The 23,930-nt window shown below is 45.9% G+C and overlaps 1 protein-coding gene across 6 annotated transcripts in view; it reads left to right on the top strand.

Moving 5' to 3' along the window:
• The window catches only part of XPNPEP1 (X-prolyl aminopeptidase 1), a 62,766-nt gene that overhangs the window by 22,436 nt on the left and 16,400 nt on the right, over positions 1-23,930 (top strand). For all 6 annotated transcript variants that reach the window (XM_015148118.3, XM_077944987.1, XM_077944986.1 and 3 more), the window contains 8 exon segments: positions 10,984-11,047; positions 12,242-12,346; positions 15,502-15,594; positions 15,905-16,048; positions 17,760-17,855; positions 19,958-20,039; positions 21,564-21,774; positions 23,242-23,331. In XM_015148118.3, the coding sequence (XP_015003604.1) occupies positions 10,984-11,047; positions 12,242-12,346; positions 15,502-15,594; positions 15,905-16,048; positions 17,760-17,855; positions 19,958-20,039; positions 21,564-21,774; positions 23,242-23,331 (885 nt within the window).

The raw sequence follows: 23,930 nt of genomic DNA, 5'->3' as shown, positions 1-23,930 counted from the left end.
TCACAGGCCGTCATGGAACCCCAGCTGAAGACTCCTTAATAGCTCTACTATTTGTGAATCTTCACCTCCAGGGGAGGCCTCAGTATACAGAAAGATTCGACCAGCGTATGTTACTTGAATTAAAAGTTGAAGGTTTCTGGTTAAGGGTGTGTTGGAAGCTTTGTAGTCTTTGTATTTCAGTTTCAGTTTTCTTTTGCCTGGAGTTAGGATATTATCTGTGTGTTTACTGGTAGGAGACACCGACATCTTGTAGCTAAGTCAAGTTCATCTTGATGTTCTTGGTTCTGGGTGCTGTTCCTTTTCCAGCTTTTTTTGTTTGTTTGTTTGGTCATCATAAAGCTGATTTTTGGATACCCGGACTGATACTTAAAAAGGTTCTACCTTTGACAGTAGGTGTGGCCTAATACACCCAAAGCAATTTCTTCTGGGAGTGGCAGTGAGGCCATCCAAGCCACAGGGTGTGTTCCAGGCTTTCCCTCAGCTCTTTATCTCCTGCTAATGATCCTGCAATATCAGAATTGGATGGCTTTTCCCTCCATGAGGAAACTGAGGCTTTAATCCTAGACAGATGTGTTTTCTAGCAACATCCTGAAAATACAAAATGTGTCAAGCTTGCTCGGTGTTAGCTGTTGCTCTTATTGCAGAAGTCGCTGTTTAGACTTCACACTCTTACATTTTTTGCACTATTGCTGTCCTTCCATCTTCATCACCCCTCTCCACTTTTTCTTTTATAATCTTCACTGCCATTTCTACTGCTGTAGCTTAGCTGTCTGTCTTACGTATGTGGGGAAGTTGTGTTTTGTTTGTTTGCATGTTTTCTGACTGCTGCTCGGGGCTCGGTCCTGGGGCAAATGCAGAGGGCAGGTAGTTAGCATACAGATAAGTGTATGAGCTCTAGAGCCTCTCTGGGTTCAGATGCCAGATTTGCCACTTACTAGTTGCTTGACATCAGGCAAGTTACATGAAATTCTGAAGCGTCAGTTAAACTTTCTGGGTCTCAGTTTTTGTATTCTCAAAAAGGAGATTGTGACAGTATGTACCGCATGGGCTATTGTTAAGATGAAATGAGTTCATACTGTAGATGTGAATGCTTGAAGCACTTGAATGCTTGCAGCTTCAATGCTTGATGTCACCTGAAAAGTCTCATCATATTAGCTGCAGCTATTGTTGTTGTTATTACTGTTGTAGAGACGAATGAAATTCCCTTTGAAGAGATTAAAGAATAGGTAAGCCACAGTCATAAATGCGAACACAAAAAGAAATTGGTGCCTGTCATGTGAAAGGACCTCATTAGCACTGTCTGGTAGAAATCTGGTAAAAATACATATGTAATATTAAATGTTCTCATAGACACATTAAAGTAAAAGAGCAGTGAAATTAATTTTAACAGCATATTAATCCAACATATCCAAAATATTATTTTAGCACATCATCATTATAAAAATTATTAAGAAGATACTTTACATTCCTTTTTATGCTGAAATTTCAAATATGGGAAGTATTTTACATTTCCAAAACTTTGCACTTTGAATGTGAAATTTTCATTGGAAATATTTGATCTGTGTTTAGATTTCATAAAACTAACAGTTGAAAAGGTGGACTCAAGACTCAAAAACATACCCAAGTTTTTCTAAACCTACCTAAAAGTTTTCCAGTAACTGAATCTTGAATATCAGTTTTAAAATTTGTATTTCAATTTATTAAAGTGAAATAAAATTAAGTATTCTGTTTCTCAGTCACAACAGCCACATTTCTTTTTTTTTTTTTTTTTTTTTTTTGAGACGGAGTCTCGCCCTGTCGCAACAACAGCCACATTTCAAGTGCTTAGACACATGTGGCTGGCGGCAACTGTAGTGTAAGTTTACTTAAAGTGTGAACTGAATTCAAAGGTGACAGTATTTTAAGCTGGCAGGATCAAGGAAGTCTTCATGGGGGAAGTAGGATTTAAATCAGAACGTGAACGGGTAGAATTTGGATGCATGGAAAGAGGGAGAGAAGCACAAGAAATACCATGGATATCTTTTTATTTTATTTTTTATACTTTAAGTTCTAGGGTACATGAGCACAACATGCAGGTTTGTTACACATGTATACATGTGCCATGTTGGTGTGCTGCGCCCATTAACTTGTCATTTACCTTAGGTATATCCCCTAATGCTATCCCTCCCCCATCCCCCACCTTGTGACAGACCCCAGTGTGTGATGTTCCTCACTCTGTCTCCAAGTTATCTCATTGTTCAGTTCCCACCTATGAGTGAGAACATGCTGTGTTTGATTTTCTGTCCTTGCGATAGTTTGCTGAGAATAATGGTTTCCAGCTTCATCCATGTCCCTACAAGGGACATTAACTCATCCTTTTTTATGGCTGCATAGTATTCCATGGTGTATATGTGCCACATTTTCTTAATCCAGTCTATCATTGATGGACATTTGGGTTGGTTCCAAGTCTTTGCTATTGTGAATAGTGCCACAACAAATATATGTGTGCATGTGTCCTTAGAGCAGCATGATTTATAATCCCTTGGGTATATACCCAGTAATAGGATGGCTGGGTCAAATGGTAAGAAATACCATGGATATCTATAGAATTAGGAGAACATGCATGACAATAAGCTTGAAGAAGAAAGGAAAACAGGGGCCTGATTAAGACCATCCATGAGTTATCCCCGACTGGTCATGGTTGTCCTTGACCACGAGAATCAGGATTTTAGAGTGACATGATCAGAAGGAGCAGTGTTTAGTATGGATTGGAGAAAGGAGACTCTGCGAATTGGGAAACCTGTTAGGCCTTGCAGGATCTCATAGTTGGGGTAAAGAGGGGCTGGACTTGGGTTACTGGGGTTAGGAGCAGAGAGGAGGGGTAGGATTTGGAGAAGTAGTAGACCCTGGATTAAATGTGGACCTTGCAGGCACGTGGCAGAGGGGATTGGGAAGGTTTGAAGCCTGAGAGTGTTTATGGTACCATCAACAGAAAGAAATGGGTTCCTTGTTTTAGTTCCTGTGGAGAAGAGAGACATAGTTGGGGTGACTCTGTTAAGTGGGGCTCTGGATCCTTGCTGTGATTGTGAGAACAAGAAGGAAGGGCTGGCTTCCTGTGTGACCTGCCATAGTCGTCTCCTCAGTAATAGAGACGCTGCTATTCCCTGCGGCTCTTGTTCCTAATTGTTTCAGGGTAGATTCTGGGTTGATGGAGTTTCTCCTACGACTGGGGAAGGGAGGGTGTTGGAGAAGTGAAGGGGAATCTTGAATTCTGTCCTTTGTGTACTTTCCAAAACACAAATATACACACCCACACACTGTTCCCTGCTAGAGAGAAAACGTACCTCAAACGCATAATTACGCAAGGACTTGGCACTCCAGTGGTCTGCTTCTCTCTGTCCTCTGTAACTCTTAAGAGTTTCTTATTTTTAAACTCAGAACAAGGGTTGTGGTATTAGGGTTGTGGATTAATGAGCTTGGGCCCTGGGGGACTTTTTTAGCAAGGGATTGTCTGTTCTCTCTGGTACAGACATGGATGCTTTCATGTACCATCCTAGTCATACATTGGGATTTGTGGTCACCACTTGCCTCAAACCAGGAGAATCCTTGGTTGGAGTCATAGCTGTGCCAGCACTGCCTTTTAGAAATCCTGATTCCCTGTTTTCCTCATCTGTAAGACCCCATATTATGTTGTTGGGCTTGGCTTAGTCAAAGGGTGATGTTTTGTCAGGGACTGACTCTGCCAATGTGAATTTTTGTTTATGGTTCCTCCTCCTGGAAGACGTGAATCAGATTTTCCTAAACTCTTTGGACCCTACTCCATTCTCCTGGAGTCAGCTTCCTGTTTTGTTTTGTATTTCATAAACAGGCTTTCTCTTGGGGTGGGGTTAGTGATTTTTATCCCACAGTGATTTTATCGGTTGTGTTAGAATAATGCTAGCTGTGGTAACACATCTCGACGTTTCAGTGGCCTAGTATTGTAAAGGCTTATTTCTTATTTCATGTAGCAGTATAGAGTGGGTGTTCCTGGTTGATGGGGGACTTCCCTCTACCTTGAGGGAAAGTGATTCAGGGATCCAGGCTCTTTCCATCCCATAGTGCCATCATTTTAGCTGGTGGAAGGGGAAACAGAAGGAGTATGGACAGGGCACACTCATTTGTAAGAGCCCTGACCCAAGTGTCACCTCTTACCCATATTTCATTGGTAAGAGTCAGTCATGTGACCTCACCTCAATGTAAGGAGGCGTGGGAATGAAGGCCTGGCTGGGCAGCTACTTTCCAGTGACTATTCTACACTAAGGAAGGAGCACGAATCTTTGGACAGCTATCAGTTTTTCCCACATACCCTGACTTGGTTTCATTTAGGAGAGAAAAAAAATGCCAAAAACTTATATTTGGAAACAAGGAGTCTGTATCACCATTCACAGTCTAACCTTTGGTACTTCCTGTGGACCGATGGCCCTTTATTCATTCAGTTTCATTTTTCTTGAGAACCTTGTATGTTTGAGGCACAGTGCCAGGCTCATGGCTGATGGGAGAATAGGGTCAGGGAGGGGGAAAGATGTCACCCAAATGTGGACTCTAGTAACTTTAGTCGTGCTTATCTTGGCAGTCAGCTGTCAGCTTTACTTGGCAAGTTCCATCTGCATGTGACCAGCCATGTTGATCCCTCTCCTTAAAAACCAGCTCTGGTCATGTCACCACCCACTCTTCAACTTTTAGTGTCTCTCTAGAACTTGCAGGATAAAGTTCCAGCCTCTTAGTGTGATGTTTGAGGTCTTTGACTATTTGTCTTCAGACGGCCTTTACAGAAATCTCTGCAGCTGCTCCCTTGAACTTCTTGCCCCTGCCATTAGGCTAATTGGCTATCTGCCTCATGACAGGCCTCTCGCCTCTTGCCTCTTGCTTCTCGGCCTTGTCACACCTTTCCCTCTCTCTGGACTGTTTTCCTGCTGTCTTCATCTGTCCTTGGTGGCCCAGTCAAACCTCTGAGCTTGGCCTGATGGATCTAAGGCACATCTGAGCATCCTTTAAACTGTAGCAAATACCACACTGCATATTCAGCGTAGTCTGTTTCATGGAGTATCTGTCTAAAATTGCTGATTGTCTACTTCGAGAAGATAGTTTCTTACGTTTGCTGTAGAGGCAAGCTTGGTGCAGTACATAGCAATAAGTGCTGCAGTTCACCAGATGTTCGGCATGCACTAATTGCTTTATGTCACACCTCAACCCTTCAAGGTGGGCATTATTTTCATCCCCATTTTACAGATGAGGAAGTTGAGCCCCAGGTTCACCCAGCTAGTAAGTGGGGAACCAGGCTTGAACAGAATTCTAACTTCTGGTTGTAGGAGATGTCTATTATGTGGCTGATGAAGGTAGAGGTAAGTGCAGCATATACCTTGTATTCCTTGTTCCCTCAGAATTTATAATCCAGTTGTGGGACTTGATGTGTACAACTTCTCTACAAAATTAGAAGAGGTTGCTTGGCAGCTTGCAAGGGTATGGGCTTTCGAAAGTCAGACCTGAGGCTGGGTACAGTGGCTCATGCCCGTAATCCCAGCACTTTGGGAAGTCGAGGTGGGTGGATCACTTGAAGTCAGGAGTTCGAGACCAGCCTGACCAACATGGCAACACCCTGTCTCTACTAAAAATACCAAAATTAGCTGGATGTAGTGGCGGGCGCCCGTAATCCCAGCTACTTGGGAGGCTGAGGCACGAGAATCGCGTGAACCTAGGAGGTGGAGGTTGTAGTGAGCCCAGATTGTGCCACTGCACTTCAGCCCGGGCGACAAAGCAAGACTCCATCTTTTTTTTTTTTTTTTGAGACGGAGTCTCACTCTGTCGCCCAGGCTGGAGTGCAGTAGCCGGATCTCGGCTCACTGCAAGCTCTGCCTCCCGGGTTTACGCCATTCTCCTGCCTCAGCCTCCCGAGTAGCTGGGACTACAGGTGCCCACCACCTCGCCCGGCTAGTTTTTTGTATTTTTTAGTAGAGATGGGGTTTCACTGTGTTAGCCAGGATGGTCTCGATCTCCTGACCTTGTGATCAGCCCGTCTTGGCCTCCCAAAGTGCTGGGATTACAGGCTTGAGCCACCGTGCCCGGCCGTCCATCTTTTAAAAAAAAAAAAAAGTCAGACCTGAGTTCAGATGTTACTGTGATGTTACCTTGGGGAAGTTAGTTATTTCTCTAAGCTTCATTTTTTTCATCTGTAGATTGGTGAGGGAGGATACCTTCCAGAACTGCTATGAGGATTAGAATGAGAGGAAATGAATACAGTTATTGACTAGTAGGTGTTGAGACAATGATAAACAATACAGACTAAATAATCTTAGCTAACATTGTTTGTCAACATTACCCAAGGTAGGGTATGGATAAGTGCCAACGTGGATGGTCCTATAAAATTCAGAGATGTGGGAGCCTCTGAAAGCTGAAGTGGGTCAGTCAGCTTCATGGAAGAGGGGGCACATGAACCAGATTTTTTTTTTTTTTTTTTTTGAGAAGGAGTCTTTGCTCTGTCACCCAGGCTGGAGTGCAGTGGCGCGAACTCGGCTCACTACAAGCTCCGCCTCCTGGGTTTACGCCATTCTCCTGCCTCAGCCTCCCGAGTAGCTGGGACTACAGGCGCCCGCCACCTCGCCTGTCTAGTTTTTTGTACTTTTAGTAGAGACGGGGTTTCACTGTGTTAGCCAGGATGGTCTCGATCTCCTGACCTTGTGATCTGCCCGTCTCGGCCTCCCAAAGTGCTGGGATTACAGGCGTGAGCCACCGCGCCCAGCCGAACCAGATTTTTGAGAGATGACTAGCTTTTTTTTTTTTTTTTTGTAGTTTACAGATGCTTTATTTGGCTATGTATTGTTTATATTGTTGGAATTAGATGCCAACATTTAAAAATTGGGTAATTTCTCATGAACCCATATTTCTAGCTGCTTCTGAAATATTGAAGACTGGCAACACATGGCCTGCATTTCAGAAATCAGAGCTGAGTAGGAGCTGCTGTCTTTAGAAAAGACATCCTTTGTCCTGTACCCTGAGGTATTTGAGTTTGAAACCCCATTTATAATCCCTTACGATCTTTTCTCCGTTAGATAATGTGTTAGTTTCCTATCACTGCTATAACAAATTACCACAGTGACTTAAAACGAATTTATTCTCTTATGGTTCTGGAGGTCTGAAGTCTAAAATGGGTGAGCAGGGCTGTGTTACTTCTGCAGGCTCCAGGGAGAGTCCATTTCCTTGGCTCTTCCAGTTTCTAGAGGCCACCTGCATTCCTTGGCTAATGGTCCCTTCCTCCATCTTCATAGAGATGGTTGAGGTTTTAACTGGATGTAGGGAAAAGCTTCATGTCTCCTTCTGCTTGTTCATTTGTAATACAAATGTGGATTGAGGATCTACTGTGTGTCACCTGTGCTGAGTTCAGGAACAGTGACAAGACAGATACCCTGATCTCATGGAACTTACATGCTTGGGGGTAAGATAGAGGTTGAGGAACAAGACAATAAAAATGTAAAAAGTTCATTAAGAAGAGAAACATTGCCTAGCATGGTGGCTTATGCCTATAATCCTAGCACTTTGGGAGACTGAGGCAGGCTGATCACTTGAGCCCAGAAGTTCGAGACCAGCCTGGCAATGTGGTAAAACCCCGTTTCTACAAAAAAAAAAAAAAAAAAAAAGGGTGTGTGCCTGCTGTAGTCCTGGCTAGTCAGAAGATTGAGGTGGGAGGGTTGCTTGAACCTGACAGGTCAAGGATATAATGAACCATAATTGTGTCACCACACTCCAGCTAGGATAACAGAAGGAGATCCTGTCTCCCCCCCCCACCAAAAAAAAAAAGGCAAATATCTAGAGTATGTGTGAGCTATACAGAGACTTAAAAGTGGCTGGGTGGCTATTATAGCTGGGTAGTACAGGTAGGTCTGTAGAGGTGACATGTGATCTCAAGTATAATGATGAGAAGGACCTAGCCATGCCGTGATCAGAAAGACTTTTATAGGCACAAGGAAGCGCATGTGCCAAGGCCCTGAGGCAGGAATGAGCTCAGGATATGCAAAGAGCAGAAAGGAGGTGGGTGTGGCTGGAGCATGGTGAATGGGAGCAGAGCTGCAAGAGGACTGGCAAAGTCAAGAGTACCTTGAGTGGGCCAGAGTTTGGATTTTATCTTAAATATTATAGGAAGCCATTGGAGGGTTTTAAGGAGGTTGCTAACATGATCTTAGATATTTGGAAAAGCTCACTCTGAGTGTATGTGCAGAGTGGATTGTAGGGGCGGTAGTCCAGGTAGAGATGATGGAGGCTTGGACTGAGTGCTGCTATTAGGAATGGAGAGAAATGGGTGGTTTTGAGAAAAGCCAGCAGCTGTGCTTCTTTGTTCCTTTTTCCTAGCATGCTACAGCTTTGGTTTATTTTAGGCCCTATGCTGTGCTCTGAGGAGACCGCCCCTGGGCGTTGCCAGCTTCATGCCTGGGAGGAGGAGAGTGACAGTCCTGGGCACAGTGCTTGTCTGGCTTCTGCATAGCCTGTCAGTGTGGAGGTGACGCTGTGGCCAGCCTTGCTCAGCGATGTCTTTCTGGAATGTTGACCACTTAGGTCATGTCTGGACATTCTTACCCCAGACCTTGTCTCCATCCCAAACTAAACATGTCCATTTGCTGTTAATTCCACCTCCCTTTGGAGGAACTCTTTCCTTGCCTTTGCTGATGGAGAAGTCTAGCTAAACCCTGCGGATCTTCCATCTCTCCCAAGCTTACCCAGAAAGGGATGGGGCATCCGTAGAGTACTGTGTCCCTGAGTGGAAGAGTTCACCTGGGCTCAGACCTGCACTGCGTTCTCTACCAGCCTTTGCCAGTATCTTCACCCTGTGTCACGGGTTGAAGAGCCCCAAGCCCGTGGAGTCATGTTGTTGGTGGAGAGTGCCCTCACTGTGTATTCCCCATTGTGCGCAGTGATTTTTAGCACAAGAGTTATTTTTAACTTAGTTTTCCCAGCCCCTTAGATGCCTTCTCACTGTTTAGGAAGAAGAGATGCATAACATCTCTTCCATTGCATATGTGCAGCACTTTCCGGTTTCTAGTGAGTTTTCAAAGACATTAACTTACTGTTTCTCACAAGAGTCCCAGAAGATGTGTGGGCCACCCTTCCCCTCCATTGTTACTTTTTAATAAAAAGTGTTGCACACGGTGATTACTGGGTTAATAAACACACGAGGATTCCGCAGTTCTAAACGATGCTGGTGGCCATTTCTTTCTATTTCCTTAGTGCTGTTGACTGAATGTTCCTTTATGCTGTAGGAATAAAACGTGCTTGCTGTTGCATTTAGCAATCTGAAATGACCTGTCTTAGGGATGAGGAAATGAGGCTGAGAGAGCTGCCAGGACTTGTTGCAGACTATGCAGCTGGGCCTGGGCTAGAGGGCAGGTGGCCCAGAGCTGCTTTATCCTGCCACTGTGGTTCTCTATGCTGGCCCTTCTGGTATCTCCCTGGAGGCTGGTTTGAGACTGTGATTGCTGGTGCCTTGGTGAAAAAGGCAGTTCTTTTTATTTTTTTTATTTTTTGAGACAATGTCTCACTCTGTTGCCTAGGCTGGAATACAGTGGCGCAATCACGCCTCACTGTGCAGCCTCAACCTCCTGGGCTCAGATTATCCTCCCACCTCAGCCTCCTGAATAGCTGGCACTACAGGCACGTGCCGCCGGGCCTGGCTAATTTTTGTATTTTTTGTAGAGATGAGGTTTCACCATGCTCTCAGGCTGGTCTCGAGTTCCTGAGCTCAAGCAATCCTCCCACCTCAGCCACCCAAAGTACCAGGATTACAGGCATGAGCCACTGTGCCCGGCTGAAAGGGGTAATTCTTAACCATACTGCAGGAAAGGAACATGAGGGCCTTTTCCCCCTACATCACGTTGACTGTCCTAAAAATGCCTTGGGTCTGGCCAGCAGCCCCATTCCCCACACTGAACTTTCTTAACCTTGCCAGGTCCTTTGGCTTGGGAGAATCCTGATAACTGCAGAAGGAGCAGCAGCTCTGTACTCAGGCAGGCGTGGCTTTGGATCCTGGCCTACCATTAACTTGTCAGTGGGCAGGTTACTTAAAGATTCTCTCTTTGAACCTCAGTTTTCTCATTTGCTATTGGTCTTATCCTAGAGAGTGATGAGGGTGAGAGATAAAATGTCATGCATTGGCAGCCTGGCATAGGGCTTCAGAGTCCAGACTCTGGAGTTGACTGCCTAGGTTCAAATCCTGCCTCTGCTACTTAATTAGCTGTGTGATTTCGGGCAAGTTACTTAAACTATCTGTGCCTCACTGGCTATTACCAGAAGTTGCACACTTTGACTTGTACCCTTTGCCTAGGCATAAGAATTTCTTACTTTCTTCACTCCCTAACCCCCTTACATACAGAGGCAAGGGGATTATCAGCCGAGAAGACCTTGGTTTTGGACATGATATTTTATTTTGCGGAAGCCTCCTGGATTGGATGAAGCATTTCCGCTCACTCCCTAACAGGAAGGGATGGGGCCTGCATGGGAGAGATTGGTGATGCTCCCTCAGAGGAGGACCCAGACAGGAAGTTTGGAAACAAGTCAGTATCTACAGAAACTTAAGTTAGGGAATTATTGGTGCTTAACACAGAAATTCAGCCTTACTCTTCAGAAAAATAACAGATGCCTAAATGTCAGTGGCAAGGAGGGGAGAAGGCTATTGGTTTGATTTTTGAGTAAGATCTCAGTGAAGAAAGAGCAGTTTTTATCTGTTTCTCCTGATGTGCTTTTGTTCTCCTAGTGAGGAAATAGAGGGTAAAGGGAACAGCTCTCTCTGCCCTTAATTAATTAGAGTCTTCTGCAGTGTGTGCTCATCTGTTGTTTTCAGCTAGACTATTGGCTCCTTGAGGGTGGGTGCCAAGGATTCCCCAGTCTTCATAGTCCCCGCTGTGCCTAGCACAAGGCTAAGCAAGCAGAACAGTCTGCTCATGAGTAATCGAGGCCCACTTTGTTGTCATCTTTGTTTTCCAGAGTGAGTATATTGCTCCGTGTGACTGTCGGCGGGCTTTTGTCTCTGGATTCGATGGCTCTGCGGGTGAGTCACTGCATTTTCTCTGTTCTTGCTGCACCTTTGTTCGCCTCCTAAAAATAACTGAACCGAGTTTCAGCCTGTGATATAGAAGCAAAAAGAAAATGCAAACCAGATGCTCCACATTGACTCTCTGCAGAAAGGTGTGGGTTCCCAGCCTTTCCCGGCTCCCCAAGGTCACCTTGCAGTAACCCTTTTTATTCCTCTCTGTACCTTTGCTTTCAAAGTTTTAACAATTCTTATTTTTAAAAAGTTTTTGAACTTTTTATTGAATATAACATACATATGAAAGTTCTATCAATTAAACTGACTATACCTATGTTACTAGCGTCCCAAATAAGAAATGAGACTGTAATATCGTTTCAGACCCTCCTCTCTTAGCTTATTGGTCCCAAGTAATTCTCCCAAGTGCTTGGCTTTTGGTCTCTCTGTTTTCACTCTTGGCTTACATAACACAGGTTAATGTTAAGCTGCATTGGTGTTCCTCAAAACCATTATGCCTTTGAGTTTTAGGGTGGACTCCCCACTTCAGATTTGTCTGTAAAGCAAGCTGGACAAGGTGGGAGCTCCCCTCCCCTCACGGTTATTAGCACGCTGCTTCCTTTGGCGTAAGTGCTTGTGTTGGTTGGCACATTAGGATTGACTTTGGCTGACACCTCTGCCAAAAGCCCCAAGTTCTGCCAGGTCTGTGGGAACGGAGGGCGGATAGAGGTAGGAGGCGTAAGCTTCCTGCTAGTGACCACAGCAGGAACACTCATAGGGCCCACTTGGTCTTTCTCCAGGAAAGGTGGAACAGCTCTTCTGGGGTGTCTGGTGGAGCAGAGGAGTGGCTATGATTGCTGAGCAGGAACCATCTCTCCCTGTGTCTTGATTATACGAGACCGCTTTGGCCATACGTCTACAGTTCTCCATTCTCTGTTTTTGACTCGTACTGCGCAAGTGCAGTCTTTTTTGTTCAGGGACCAGTGCCAGGCAGCTTGGGTCTCAGGACTGTTCTTTCAGAGCTTGACACACAGCTTGTTCTCAGTGGTGTGGTCTTCTCTTGCCCAGAGGTTTCTTTGGAGTTAAGGACCCATCTGCCCCACTAGGAGGAGCTGGTGCCTCTTACTGCTCTCACCTGCCTGCTGTCATTTTGTGCAGCTTCTGGGCAGTTGTTAGAAACCTTTCTTCTTCTTTTTTTTTTTTTCTCCCCTGCTTCAGGCACAGCCATCATCACAGAAGAGCATGCAGCCATGTGGACTGACGGGCGCTACTTTCTCCAGGCTGCCAAGCAAATGGACAGCAACTGGACACTCATGAAGATGGGTGGGTACAGGCATGGCTAGCCTAAACTTAATTGGCCTGGTCTCGGCAGGGATCCTAGAGGTCCTCAGGACTCCTGGATCGTACTCCTTTTATGCAGTCATGGACCTTTTTGAGAATCCAGGGGAAACTGAGGGGAAAAAAATGGCATGCTTATACATACATAACAATGTACATTCAATTTTGGAGGACGCTGGTTCAGGATACTTATTTTATTGAGGGGAAACTGAGGGCTAGAGAGGACAGTTGATTTGCTGCAGATCACATTGCTGTGCATTTCACTTCGGTACTGGGGGCCTTCTACTATTTGCTGCCTCATGATTCAGAGTGAGATAAAGGCAAGGAGTCATTGGCAACAGGAGCCAGAAAGTTTTCCCCCGAGGCTCTCTCTGAGGATCTTGGATTTGCTTCTGGCAGCTTAGCTCTGGAGAAGAGCAGCATGCAGGACAAGCGAATGGGTCTGGAACTTTCTTGGGCTAGTCGCTTCACTTGCAGTGCTTTAGTTTCCTCATCTGTAAAATGGATTAATCACAGTAAGTAAATAACATATAAAGTGGTGAGAATTAAAGCAGTACTATGTGGAAAGTGTATAGATCAATATTTATTGAATAATGTGTGTATGTACTCTGTTTTCATTTAATTTACTGCTGTGTGTATATTCCTGTCATTAAAATAGTCTTTAGAAACACGGTTTTAGGGACTGTACAAAGTCTTTGCTTCCTGAATTTTGAACTTGGGGAACAGAAGAGAAGGAAGGGCCAAGTGAGAAAGAGAAGATGAAACAAAATACCTGATGCTTCTTGTTTGTTGTAGGAAATAATGAGGAAAGGAAATAGTCCCCAGACTCACAGCAGGGAACAGAGGATTAGACCATGACCCTGAGATCCAGGCAGCCAGCTGACCGAGGGGTGTGTGCACTCAGGTGTACGCCACACACCCTCCACACACACACACACACACACACACACACACACACGTGTTCTTTGTCTTTGAGAAGAACAAGGAACATTTTTGTCCTGGCATTGGATTAAGTTTCTATTTCTCAAAAATCATTTCATAAATGTAAAAACACCAAAGCTACAGATTGTTGCCTGTGCTGCATTTGATTTCTCCTTCCCCTTCTCTCTGTCTGTCTGTCTCTCTCTCTCTCTCTCTCTCACACACACACACACGCACACACACACACACACACGCAGGCAGGCATTTGAGACTGGCTGTTATAAATGGACAGGCTAGTGGTCTTTAAATTTTTTTGTTTGCATGCTTCTGTTAATGGGAGTCAAGTACCCACAACATGTACGTATGTTTATATGTTATTTATATGTGCTAGTGTTCCTCTATATTCCAAATATCAAAAACTAACTTTGTAATTTCTTTATAAAAAATAAATACAAATAGAAGCTCTGATACTTTCTTCTTGCACCCAGTAGAACATTGTTTCCCCCCGGGGAGCAGGCATCTCTCTTTGGGGCCCACAGATTCCGTCTGTTAGGTCTGTTAGTATTTTGGGGGTCAGCATGTTAGAGGTGTGAACACTGCCTACCTGTTCCTTAATGTAGGTATGTGGCAGCACGGAGGTGGCAGAGGGAGTGAATCCTCCTCTCTTCCAGGCTCCTCCCTGGTTTCCTCAGTCAAGTGTGTAGGGAGATTCTGGTGGGTTGGTTGGCCAGTGAGTGATTCATCCCTGGGGTTTTGCCGAAGATCTGTCTGCTAGGAAATGACATGGCTTCATCCTGTGAAAGCTATACTATATAGTGTACTAGGGCATTCACAGAAACTGTGTTAATAAGTGGCTTGTTTAGTGGTTTGAAAAAAAATAGGAAAGAATCAAATAGCAGAATGAAACTCAATGTCAGCTTCTAGGCATTTTTTTGGAGTTGGAATTCATGAGCTTCTTTCTTTATAAACCTTTGCACTTCCCTTGTGTGGTTATGTGGTTATATCAGTAGTCAGTAGAGAAAAATAGTAAAGATAAGTTTCTACTGTTTTAGAATATGTGAACTTTTACTCTAAATATATGTTTATTTTATCAAGATGTTAATTATTTGGCCAAAATCTGATTGGTTAAAAAAAGTATACATCTCAAAGATAACTGGCTAGATATGGAAGATGTTGGCTTAGATTAAAGGAAAACTGGACTATAGAAGTAATTTTAGTTCCATTCTGGAGGCTGATATAGTGTCCTATGACTAACGTCTTAGAAACAGAAAGGGAAAGGGCTGTCTCATCCTGGAAGTTGGGGAACCCAGAGGCCCATGTTAAAGACAACAGGACGGCCAGCACTTTGGGACGCTGAGGCGGGAGGATCACTTGAGGCCAGGAGTTCGAGACCAGCCTGGCTAACGTGGTGAAACCCCATCTTTACTAAAAATACAAAATTACTTGGATGTGGTAGCATGAGCCTGTAATCCCAGCTACTTGGGAGGCTGAGGCAGGAGAATCGCTTGAACCCAGGAGGGGGAGGTTGCAGTGAGCCGAGATGGTGCCACTGCACTCCAGCCTGCGTAACAGAGTGAGACTGTGTCTTCAAAAGTAAATAAATAAATAAATAAAGACAGCAGGATGGGTGCCCGTGTGCCTCTCCTATAAACTTTGGAAAGATCTCTTTGCTGCCGAGACTTGTGCTTAGCCCTCTATGCAGGGGCTGGTTATGGGGCAGGGGCCTTCTCTTGGCCACCCTGCCCTTGCAGATGAGTGGCGGGCACTGGGAGCGTGTTATCACCTTACCTGGTGTGTGATATGTGGGAGGCTCCCAGTTCCCAGACTTCACCAAATCATTGCCCACATTCTCATCAAGTGACCGGTAGTGGGGAAGTGACTGAACTGAGGAGATTATCTTTGTGGTGACACCATGTGCCTACGTGGCAGTGATCCCCAGGATATTTTTATAAGGAGTCAAGTGAAAAATCGTACTTTTTTCCCTTCTGTCTCACCCTTGTCTTATGCTTTTCATACACACAAACTTACACTTCTCCCTCTTTCTGTTGCCTTCCAGGATTAAGGGAGGTTCAAAGATTTTCTAAGTCCTATCAATCCACTTTAAAGAAGCTGCTTAATAAAGACCCTGCTGTCATGATGTTAGAGAATTGTATCCTTCTGGTGGGATAATAAGCGTGGACCCACTGGGAATTGTTTCTTATCAGTTCTTCCCCGCGTAGGTCTGAAGGACACACCAACTCAGGAAGACTGGCTGGTGAGTGTGCTTCCTGAAGGATCCAGGGTTGGTGTGGACCCCTTAATCATTCCTACAGGTAAGTGAGCTTGGTTCTTTTCTGCTTGGGTAAGGAAGTGGCTTTTAGACTCTCCTCCATCCTCTTGGTTTGCTTGTGGGGTGTGGAGCATTGGGGAGCTCAGCATGACTGATTTTATAGTAGAGGTCAAGGTGAGGAGAAGAGTTCCACTGTTGGTGAAGATGTGCTTTTACAGTTCTTCATCCTGCACACCCAGCTCTGGGCCACGGCAGGACCACCTTTCCGAAGGTTCCGGATTTCTAAGGCCCTGCTGCCTGCCCCGCTGCAATGGGCGTTCGGCTCATGGCTGGGCCACAATGTGTCTTCTCAGATTATTGGAAGAAAATGGCCAAAGTTCTGAGAAGTGCCGGCCACCACCTCATTCCTGTCAAGGAGAACCTCGTTGACAAAATCTGGACAGACCGTCCTGAGCGCCCTTGCAAGCCTCTCCTCACACTGGGCCTGGATTACACAGGTCAGAATCACGGTTCCACCCAGCAGGGCCCCCATCATTGTCCCCTTACCTCTTGCTGTTGTCTCCAACCTCTTCCTCCGAATCCAAGTTGAGTTTGAGCTGACGGGAGGATTTTGCCCTCCTCTGCCCCAATGGGATATTTGAAGAAGCAGGAGCTTTATTTGTTTCCACTGTTGCCACCTACTTGCCACTTAGTTTGGCGTTGGTTATTTTTGCAAAGCTCGTTTGGGTGACTTTTTGGGTGCTGCTGAAAGGACTGAGTTTTTTTTTTTTTTTACCACTCAGCTGCTAACTGCCACTCGAACATATTTGATATTGGAAATAGAGCATAGAGGTTTCTAGGTTCCATTTCCCTTCTTATGTCAGCATTTGTAGATGTACCTTCCTAGGCCTCTGTCCTCTGTCTTTTACCTTCTGCTTTAGAGGCTTTGGGGTGTGGGTGTGTTTCCCTGGCCTGCGTGATAGTGCTGGGTAAGCAGCGTGTTCTCTGAACCATTGTGTGGATTTAGGAAGCAGTGAAGGGGCAGAGGGAGAGGCCTGGAGGTGGGGCTGCAGGGGAGGGCGTCTTGCTGTAGAAACAGAGGTAGATGGGGGATGGCTGTGGAATGTAGGCAGGTTGCCCAGAGGGGTCCTGGGAAGAAAGCATGACAGCCTAGATCCTGGGCCAAGTTTTAAACAGCATTCCCGAACTGATCTTCAAAGCAGACCTGGGTGTGGGGGCAGCCCCCAGCCTGCTTTCTTGTGTGACATCCTCACCAGAGGGGTATTGCGGAACAGGGAGGATGGCTCCAGTGAGTGGCCCAGGGTCAGCTAAATATTTTCTATCAGCGTGGTTTGAAATTTTTTTCACTAGAGCAGAAGCTCTGACTTGTTGCTTGTAGGAGAGGGGAGAGCAAATGTTGCTGATAAAGCTTTTGTTCAGTACACATTTGGGTGCCTACTATCTGCAGGACGCCGTGCAAGGTGCTGAGTGAATAAGACAGATGCCCACCCAATTGGCTGTTCCCTGAGTTATGAATTGCCCTGGTAGGGTGGTTGTGGTGGCAATGGAGTGAGCTCCTCTAGCACCACAATTTCATCTTGCAGAGCAGCAGGGAGGCCTTGGCAGTGTCTAAAAGGGCAAATGTGATTTGGAAGTGGTAATCCCAGTGAGTCAGACTGTAGGGAATTCCTAGGTCTTAGCACCGAAAGGCAAGTCTTGCAGCCCCAGGAGCATCAAATGGTGGGTGCCGTTCCCCTGACCTCTGACACTGGGTGAGTTCCCTCTGCTGGGTGGTGTGTTGATGTAGCTCCCTGTGTGTCCCCTGTTGCATCAGTATTTACAGTAGTGTGTTAATTGCTGGTTTCATTGTCTGTCTTCCCTTCTATATTATAAGCCCCATGAAGACAGGGACCGGGTCTGGCTCAGAGCTGTAACCACAGTGACCAGCAGAGTGCCTGGCATGTATCTATGCCTGGCAGATCTAGATGCTACACAGGCATTTGTGGGATGCGTAAATGAATGAATTTTACTGGTGAGGCAATCAAGGCTCACGACAGTTAAGTGGCTTGGACACCTCTTATATAGGGCTTGAATCCAGGCCTCCTGTCTGTGTAAATATAGCGTGCTCCCTGTAAGAAGTGGTGCTGATGTTTGGGGTAGGTTCTTTCACTGGGTTCCTACTGCTTTCTGGGACCAGGGCTGGAGTTAAAGCACATTTGTTTCTTGCAGGCATCTCCTGGAAGGACAAGGTTGCAGACCTTCGGTTGAAAATGGCTGAGAGGAACGTCATGTGGTTTGTGGTCACTGCCTTGGATGAGATTGCGTGTGAGTGCTCTGGTTTCGCTGTTTGGGCATGTTACCCGATCTCTCCTTTGGGTCTCTGGGAATCTGTGTGTTCATGCCATTCAACTTTTCTGAGTGGCCAGGGAATAAGCAGAAGACTATGTTCCAAATGGGTATAGGAGATGCCAATTAGGATGAAGGAGAAAGAATTACAGGGAATTGGGGAGGGGAGTGAGGCTTGCCCAGAGCAGTATTACAGCTGGGTGATGCTCACCTCTGGCCAGTCCCTCAGGACCATGGCACCTCTAAGGAAGGGCATTTCCTACAAATATTTTATGTCTGTCAGCCTCTCTGTAGGTGTAGAAGTGGGATCATAGCAGAAGCCTTCTTTCTTTACACTCGTCCTGTAGTTCCTAAGGTCTTTATAGTGAGAATGTTCTGGGAACGTTTCTACCTCAGAAAACTAGGAACCGAAAGTTCTTCCCCAAGCCCTTTAATAGCAAGTTTCTCAATCTTTAGACCTTAACCCACCTTCATGCAATTGTTCAGCACCTTCTTTCATCTAAAACCTGATGGAATCTGGTTGAACTTTCCTGTCCTGTCTTCTGGTTTCTGAGTCGATTTGACCCAGGGCAGCTGAGGAGAGGCACTGCTTTCTCTTTTTGCCTTCTCGCTAGAGAATGAGACCCTGCTGCAGTGTCCTCTCTCTTCAGTCCCTGCGTCTTCCATCCCCAAAACATTGTCAAGTGTATCAGTGACTTACATCCTTAATTAACTTAATGACCTCAGCGTCAGAGAAAAACACATGGAAAACTTTTTTCTCTCCCCGATTGTAACAAAAACACAATCCCATGATAGAAGACTTGGAAAGTGCAGAGGAAGTAAAAAGAAGAAGAAAAAAATCACCTATAAATTCTGCTACTTAGAGATAATCAGTGTCAATATTCTATGCATATATCATTTTATGGCCCGATTTTTTTCACTGTATCAGTATACTATAAGCATATATAAGCATAATTTTAAGTGAGTATTAAATATTCCATCATGTGGTTATACCATAGTTTATTTAACTGTTTCCCTAAGGATGACCTTTGGGTTATTTGCAGTAATCCCATAATTTATTACGATGCTACCATGAAAATCTTGGTTCATGAATCTATGTCTTAGTGTTTGATAATTTTCTTCCTATTTCTGGTTGGCTTTTAGGGCTTTTGACCCATTTTGCCCTTTGCCTGCCAGAAAGTTTGCACCTTGGTATTTGAATTTGTCCATCTTGCCACACCCTAACCCCAGGTACTGTCATTTTTTAAGAAGTGCTAGTATGATAGGTAAAAAATGTTGCCTCATCACTTTATTTTGAGAAGCCGTTATTTTAAAATAGAGGTTGTACGTTTAATGCCCAGGCCTTTTTTTGCTCTGATCCTCATGAGAACAAGTGATGGAAGCTGGAAGTCGTGGGACCAGAACTGTGCTCTCTCCTGGTCTCTCTAGTTCTCAGACGTTCAGCAACATCACTGCCACTGGCTGTCCGCAGGTCCTCCACCCAGTGGTGGTGCCGGGGCAGACCCATGGGTGGGCTGCAGGCTCTGATTTCATTCGCGAGCTGCAGCCTCGCTGACTCACTGCTTTTCTTTCCACCTCTGACAGGAAGCTCCGTCTCCATGGGGCTCACTGACCCTTACAGAGGAGGCTTGCCTGGCTTCCCTTGTGTGAGGGCCTCAGTTTTTCTACCCTAGGTCATCTGCCTCAGAAGGGAGAGAGGGCTCGTCTCCTTCCCTTTTATTTGGGAGTGCTAGAGGTTTGTCGGCTTCAAGGCCAGGCCTGGCAGGTCGCCACTAGGCGGATTGCATTTCAACTGCTTGTGGGGGCAGTTCTCAGGATTTTGACTAATAGCTTTTATTCCCTTCTCCCGGCAGTGATGTGGAAGCATGAGAAACAGCTCTGGTGCCCTCACGTGGTGGACATGAGCAATTGCAGTTCAGAGGTGGAACCAAACAGGAGTCAGGCTCCCAGCCTTTCTGTGCGATTCCACTGAATCCTTCCACAGCAGCTGGACTCCAAGCTGAAGCTCTTCCCTCCCCCTACAAGCGACCCCTTAAAATCTTAAGTCAGACAGGTGACAGGGACTTTGATTTCTTTTCTAGGGCTATTTAATCTCCGAGGATCAGATGTGGAGCACAATCCAGTATTTTTCTCCTACGCAATCATAGGACTAGAGACGATCATGTGAGTGTTTGCCCTGCATCTGGAACTCCCTTCCACAGCTCCTCAGAGCCCTGGTGTGCCCTTTCTGGTCCTGGCCCACCCATCACTGCCTGCTAGTTCACTGACGTGCTGCTTTTTTCTTGCCCTTTTAACATTTTCCCTTCTTGTCTTCCTTAGCAGTAGGTGTTTATTTATATCCTGCCTCTCTTTGAGCCCCCAAAATGATTTGAAACGCATGAAAGTGTCTGTAGTACTGTGAGACTGAAAAACAATTAGGTGAGGACGTTAGGACCAAGGTGGAGTGAGGTTAGTTCACCACATTTTTGCTGCAAGGTCTTGTTCAGGCCACACATTCTTTGGCAAGTTTTCTAGCAGCCAGTGTAAAGGGGTATATATGTTCAACTGTACAATTCTGGGTCCACAATGCAAATAAACCCAGTCATTTTGAAGGTCAAAAATAATATGGGAAAACCCCTCCAGCTACGCTTTGTTGAATTGTCAGTTTATTTTTTCAAAGCATTTCTTATAGCCTTTTTTTTCATTACTGTTCTAGTTAAATAGCTTTTTGTATTAAGACAACACATTTATTAAGTGCCAGTGATGTGCTTAGGGTCTCTGTTAGGTGCTAGGGTGACTGAAACAGGACGGGGTCCTGGGTTGGAGTCAGGGAGATGAGCATGTCCTCTTTCTAAAGTATTTGGGCACCTAAGTGGGCACCAGTCTGCTTGTGGGAAGGATGCAGGTGTTATGAGAGGGGCCTGACCTAGACTTGGAGATCAGAGGAGATTCTTGGGGAAAGTAATATTGAAGCAGAGAGTAAGGATAAATGTGGGTGAGTCAGGTGAATGGCAGGGTGAGGAGGAGCGGGGAACCGTGATCCAAGCAGAGGGAAGAGCATTTGCAGAGACTCTGGGCAGTAGAGAGCACGGTGCATGTGGAGGACCTGAAGTGGTTCAGTGAGGTCAGAACATAATGAGGACAGAATGTGAGCAGGGGCCGCAGAAAAGAAAGGCCTTGTGGGCCGCATTCAGGAGCTTGGGTTCTTGTTCTGAACAAGAATAGTGGGAAGCTGCTGAAAGAATTTTTCAGAGGGAACCACGTGTTAGACGTACAACTTGTAAAGAATATTATGACTGAAACATCGGCAGACGGGGAAAGACTTAGAGGCTGTGGCACTAACCCAAGTGGGAGATGGTGGGACCTGAACCTGAGTGGTGACTGGGCGAGGCTGTAGTTGAGCTGGACAGATTAGATGGAGATTTAGGCTGTGGGTCCCAAGGTCTTAATGAAGGACGGGAAGAGGGTCATCAATGAAGGACACTGCCCAGATTTCTGGCTTGGCGAATTGGGTGGATGATGACAACATAAACAGGGACAGGGAATGCAGCTTGGAGGGCAGGATTTGGGAAAGGAGTGGGGAGGAGAGAAAAGGGGCTTGGTTTTGGTTGCCAGGAAACAGAGCCTGATGTGTATGTGTGTCTGTGTTGCCACCCTCTCACTCATGTTGCCTCCTTTTGCTGCCACCCACTTGTCCTCCATCTGCAGGCTCTTCATTGATGGTGACCGCATAGACGCCCCCAGTGTGAAGGAGCACCTGCTTCTTGACTTGGGTCTGGAGGCCGAATACAGGATCCAGGTGCATCCCTACAAGTCCATCCTGAGCGAACTCAAGGCCCTGTGTGCTGATCTCTCCCCAAGGGAGAAGGTGTGGGTCAGCGACAAGGCCAGCTATGCTGTGAGCGAGGCCATCCCCAAGGTTGGTGACCCCACTTTGGTCCATCTAAACTCTGCCACCCCCTTCCCAGTTCTGGTATTGTCTTTGGAGCAGAGGCAGACTTCTGAGGCTGCCTGTTGGATCAGAACTGTGGTCTCCCTGGATGAGGCCTTAGAGCTGGAGCCATATCAAGAGCCTGAGGGCCCTTATTGCTTGTTGAGTCTTGTGTTTTCCAGAGCGTGGCATGAGAGATTATTTTAGGTGGTACACATTATTTAGGTTTACTTAAATTTATCTGTTTTAACAGCATTTAGCATATAGTAGAAAAACCATAACTAGCAGGAGTTCGTGATATTATAATTATTTAAAATAAAGTTGAGTTTAATAAAGCTTATTTAAAGATGGTTTAAAGAAAAGTACTAAGTGAATAAGGGTACAGTGGATAAGAAGCTAGGGTAAAAACTGTGCAGGTGGTATGAGAATGCTTGAAGCTTGGGAAATGCTTCTCTACCCCCTCCTTCTGCCCCACCACATTTTATAGCTAAGGACACTTGAGGCCTAGAGAGGACTGGGGAGTTGGGAACTTGTCAAATTCAAGTGATAGTGATAGGCTTGCCCTTTACTGAGCCCTTGCTGGGCAGTGCTAAGCAGCTGACACTTGTTGCCTCATTTTAATTAGGGTCTGGGATAGGACTGGAATCCAGGCCTCTTTAGAGGTAGGCTTTTCTACTGTCCTGCCCTTGGCCTCTGGCTGCCAAGTGGCCTTTGGCAAGCCCAGTGATGTTCTCTCTTCTCCACTGATCAGTGGGCCATCCTGGGAAGAGACCAGGCCTGGCTGTCTAGATCCGGCTTGCCGTTGTACCCCTGCCACCATCACACACAGTGTGACTCCTCCTCTCTCTCTCTCCTCTCTCTCTGGAAAGAGAAAAGGAGATAAGATCACGAAAGCAATTTGAGAAGCTCTGTGCAAGTGTCAGGTGTGCTGAGGCCCCATCTGCTGGGTTTTAACTTGTTCTCAAATTGGAAAGGGTCTTCTCTAGCCTTTTAAGATCAGATCATTATCAGTAGCTGAGATAGGACCACTGGGTGGGAAGGGAGGGAGCAGGAGACCTCACTCATCAGGTCATGTGCATCACCAGACAGGGAGAAAAAGCCCCCTTTGTACAGCAAGAGAAGGGTGATTTCGGTCAGGCTCTCAGTGGTTAGTGAACTCTAACCACAATCACAGTGGTTTGGAAAGCAGTGTCTTGCTGATGGCAGGCAGCCAGCAGTCTCAAAGAGCTAAGGGAGTGAGGGATGGAAGAGAGACACTTTGTTTGATGTACCTACTCTTTTTGGTTGAACTTAAGCTCAGGGTCATCAATCAAAAGGTACAGGTCGTTGGGGCCCCAGGGGGAGCTCTTCAAATGATTGGTCTAAAGTAAGTTTTGCTGAGCAAACAGGTTGTTGCCTTGGTCTTGAGTGGGTGCAGCAGGTTTGGTTTCCCACCCTACTGCCCTTTGCCTCTAGGACCACCGCTGCTGTATGCCTTACACCCCCATCTGCATCGCCAAAGCTGTGAAGAATTCAGCCGAGTCAGAAGGCATGAGGCGGGCTCACGTGAGTAGAGAAGCTGGTGCAGAAGATGGGATGTGAGGTGGTCAGAAGGCCTGGCTCCTTCACCTCCTCTGTGGCATTGAGCCTGGCACAAGGTTAGAATCTCTCTGAGCCTCAGCCTCCTGGCCTTCCAGAGTTAATGAGGGAATAAAATAAAATACTTGATGGATTAGATCTTTACAAAGTATAATACACAACACAAAAGGAGATATTGATGATAATAGTGTAGATGATGGTGATGACATGTTGCTGATGAAGCCTCATAAAAGAGCCAGATTGTGTTTCAGAACAAAGGATGGGTCTCAAAAGATTTTGGGCTCAGAGGTGGCTTTTGATAGTGGCCTATTTTTTCCTGGCCCCTGTAGGGTTCTTAACCTTTAAGTTAACCTTTTGGAGGAGCTCCCTGTGCTCTGAGGTGGGGCCTTTCCTGATTGTACCTGAACTACCGAATAGCAGAGGAGCCTTTCCCTGGTAATGGGAGTTGCTGCACACACCGGCTTCCCAGAAATGTCCACATGTAAAGCTCTGGTTGCTGATGGTGTGTGACCCTGCAGGTACAGCCTTCTCAGTATTGCATTAGGGCTAGGCTCTGAATCTGGTCG

The sequence above is a fragment of the Macaca mulatta genome, chromosome 9 (genome assembly GCF_049350105.2).
Source record: "Macaca mulatta isolate MMU2019108-1 chromosome 9, T2T-MMU8v2.0, whole genome shotgun sequence".
In the NCBI taxonomy this organism is placed as follows: Eukaryota; Metazoa; Chordata; class Mammalia; order Primates; family Cercopithecidae; genus Macaca; species Macaca mulatta.
This window is presented reverse-complemented; position numbering and strand designations above follow the sequence as displayed.